The 1662-nt window shown below is 58.1% G+C and overlaps 1 protein-coding gene across 1 annotated transcript; it reads right to left on the reverse strand.

The window, feature by feature from the left end:
• Nucleotides 1-936: 936 nt before the first annotated feature.
• VOLCADRAFT_33553 (uncharacterized protein) lies at nucleotides 937-1141 on the reverse strand (the record flags this gene model as incomplete). Its single annotated transcript, XM_002957800.1, has 2 exons — nucleotides 937-996; nucleotides 1049-1141. Coding segments are annotated over 2 exons (153 nt in total), but the record flags the coding sequence as incomplete, so codon positions are not given.
• Between the last annotated feature and the right edge of the window lie 521 nt (nucleotides 1142-1662).

Raw genomic sequence — 1662 nt, forward strand, 5'->3', positions numbered from 1 at the left:
TGCGCAGCTGCTCATGTTGTTTTGCCGTGCAAAGTCTGTGCTCGTTGCGTCCCCTGCTAGCTGGTTAACAGCGTGTGTGTGTGTATTTCCCCGCCCACCTCCCGCCCGATCCCCCCGCCGGTCTGAGCGAGCCTGGGCGAGGACTTCCAACAGGACAACATGTATCGGCGCGACGAGCCGTCGCCACCGCCGTACATCGCCGTACATCGCCGTCATGTGTGAGAATGTAAGTACGAGAGGGGCCTCGTTTCACACGTCCCCATGCCGTCTTGCAACGCTTTGCCATAGCATGTCGGATTTGGGATGCCGGATTTGGATTGCCGACCACCAATCAATCTGCATCATCGACCCTTTGTTGTGGTATGCATGATGGCATGGCATGGTCGAGGGTCGTTTGGTTCCATGTCTTGAGTTTTGTTAATATCTGTTGCGAATTCGGCCACTCCGAAACCGTTTCGTAGTGTGTATGCAACCCCGTCATCCCCGCCCGAATCCCCTCATCACTCGCTGCAACAACACCTGCCGGGTCTGGGCCGCCACCGTCATTTTCACCATCAGCATCACCGTCGACGTGGAAGACATGCCATTTTGATCGCCGTCGGCGTCTTGCCGTCGGCGTTTTGACGTCACGGGGTGTCGTACCACCGGTGAGTCTAAGCGATACTTAAATGCATGCCTTGTCTGTGCTGTGCACTTCCTTGTTGACGTTGCCTTATGTACGTCATTGTACAATTTTGCAGTGCGTCACGTCTTGTTCGTTAGTTGGTTGTAAAGCACTGTCTGTTGTGGGTTTTTGTTGTTGTGCCGCATGCGACGTCGGCGTCTCGCCATGGACGTCTCGCCGTGGACGTCTCGCCATGGACGTCTCGCCGTGGACGTCTCACTGTCGGTGTCTTGCCGTTGACAGTTCTTGTCGTGCATTTCCCTCCCTGGCCGCCGCTGCGGCTCTTCTCCTCTGGGCTTGCTGCCACCGCGACCTTTTTGCGGTGCATTTCCCTCCCCGGCCGCCGCTGCGGCTCTTCTCCTCTGGGCTTGCTGCCACCGCGACCTTTTTGCGGTGCATTTCCCTCCCCGGCCGCCGCTGCGGCTCTTCTCCTCTGGGCTTGCTGCCACCGCGACCTTTTTGCGGTGCATTTCCCTCCCCGGCCGCTGCTGCGGCTCTTCTCCCCTGGGCTTGCTGCCACCGCGACCTTTTTGCGGTGCATTTCCCTCCCCGGCCGCCGCTGCGGCTCTTCTCCTCTGGGCTTGCTGCCACCGCGACCTTTTTGCGGTGCATTTCCCTCCCCGGCCGCCGCTGCGGCTCTTCTCCTTTGGGCTTGCTGCCACCGCGACCTTTTTGCGGTGCATTTCCCTCCCCGGCCGCCGCTGCGGCTCTTCTCCCCTGGGCTTGCTGCCACCGCGACCTTTTTGCGGTGCATTTCCCTCCCCGGCCGCCGCTGTGGCTCTTCGTGCCCACCCACGCTACAGAATTTCTGCTTTCAAACTACCGTGCACAAAAGAAAGATTAAAAGGGAGACATCCTTGCTCAAACCACGACATTCGTTGCAAACGGAAGGACTAGTTCAAAGCAGGAAAATAAGGGAGTCCAAAGATATGGAGGATCGGGTCGAGAAATATGGTTGTCATGGTGGAAGTTGTCCGTTGGAGATATGTTTGGTTGGA

The sequence above is a fragment of the Volvox carteri genome, assembly GCF_000143455.1.
Source record: "Volvox carteri f. nagariensis unplaced genomic scaffold VOLCAscaffold_80, whole genome shotgun sequence".
NCBI lineage: Eukaryota > Viridiplantae > Chlorophyta > Chlorophyceae > Chlamydomonadales > Volvocaceae > Volvox > Volvox carteri.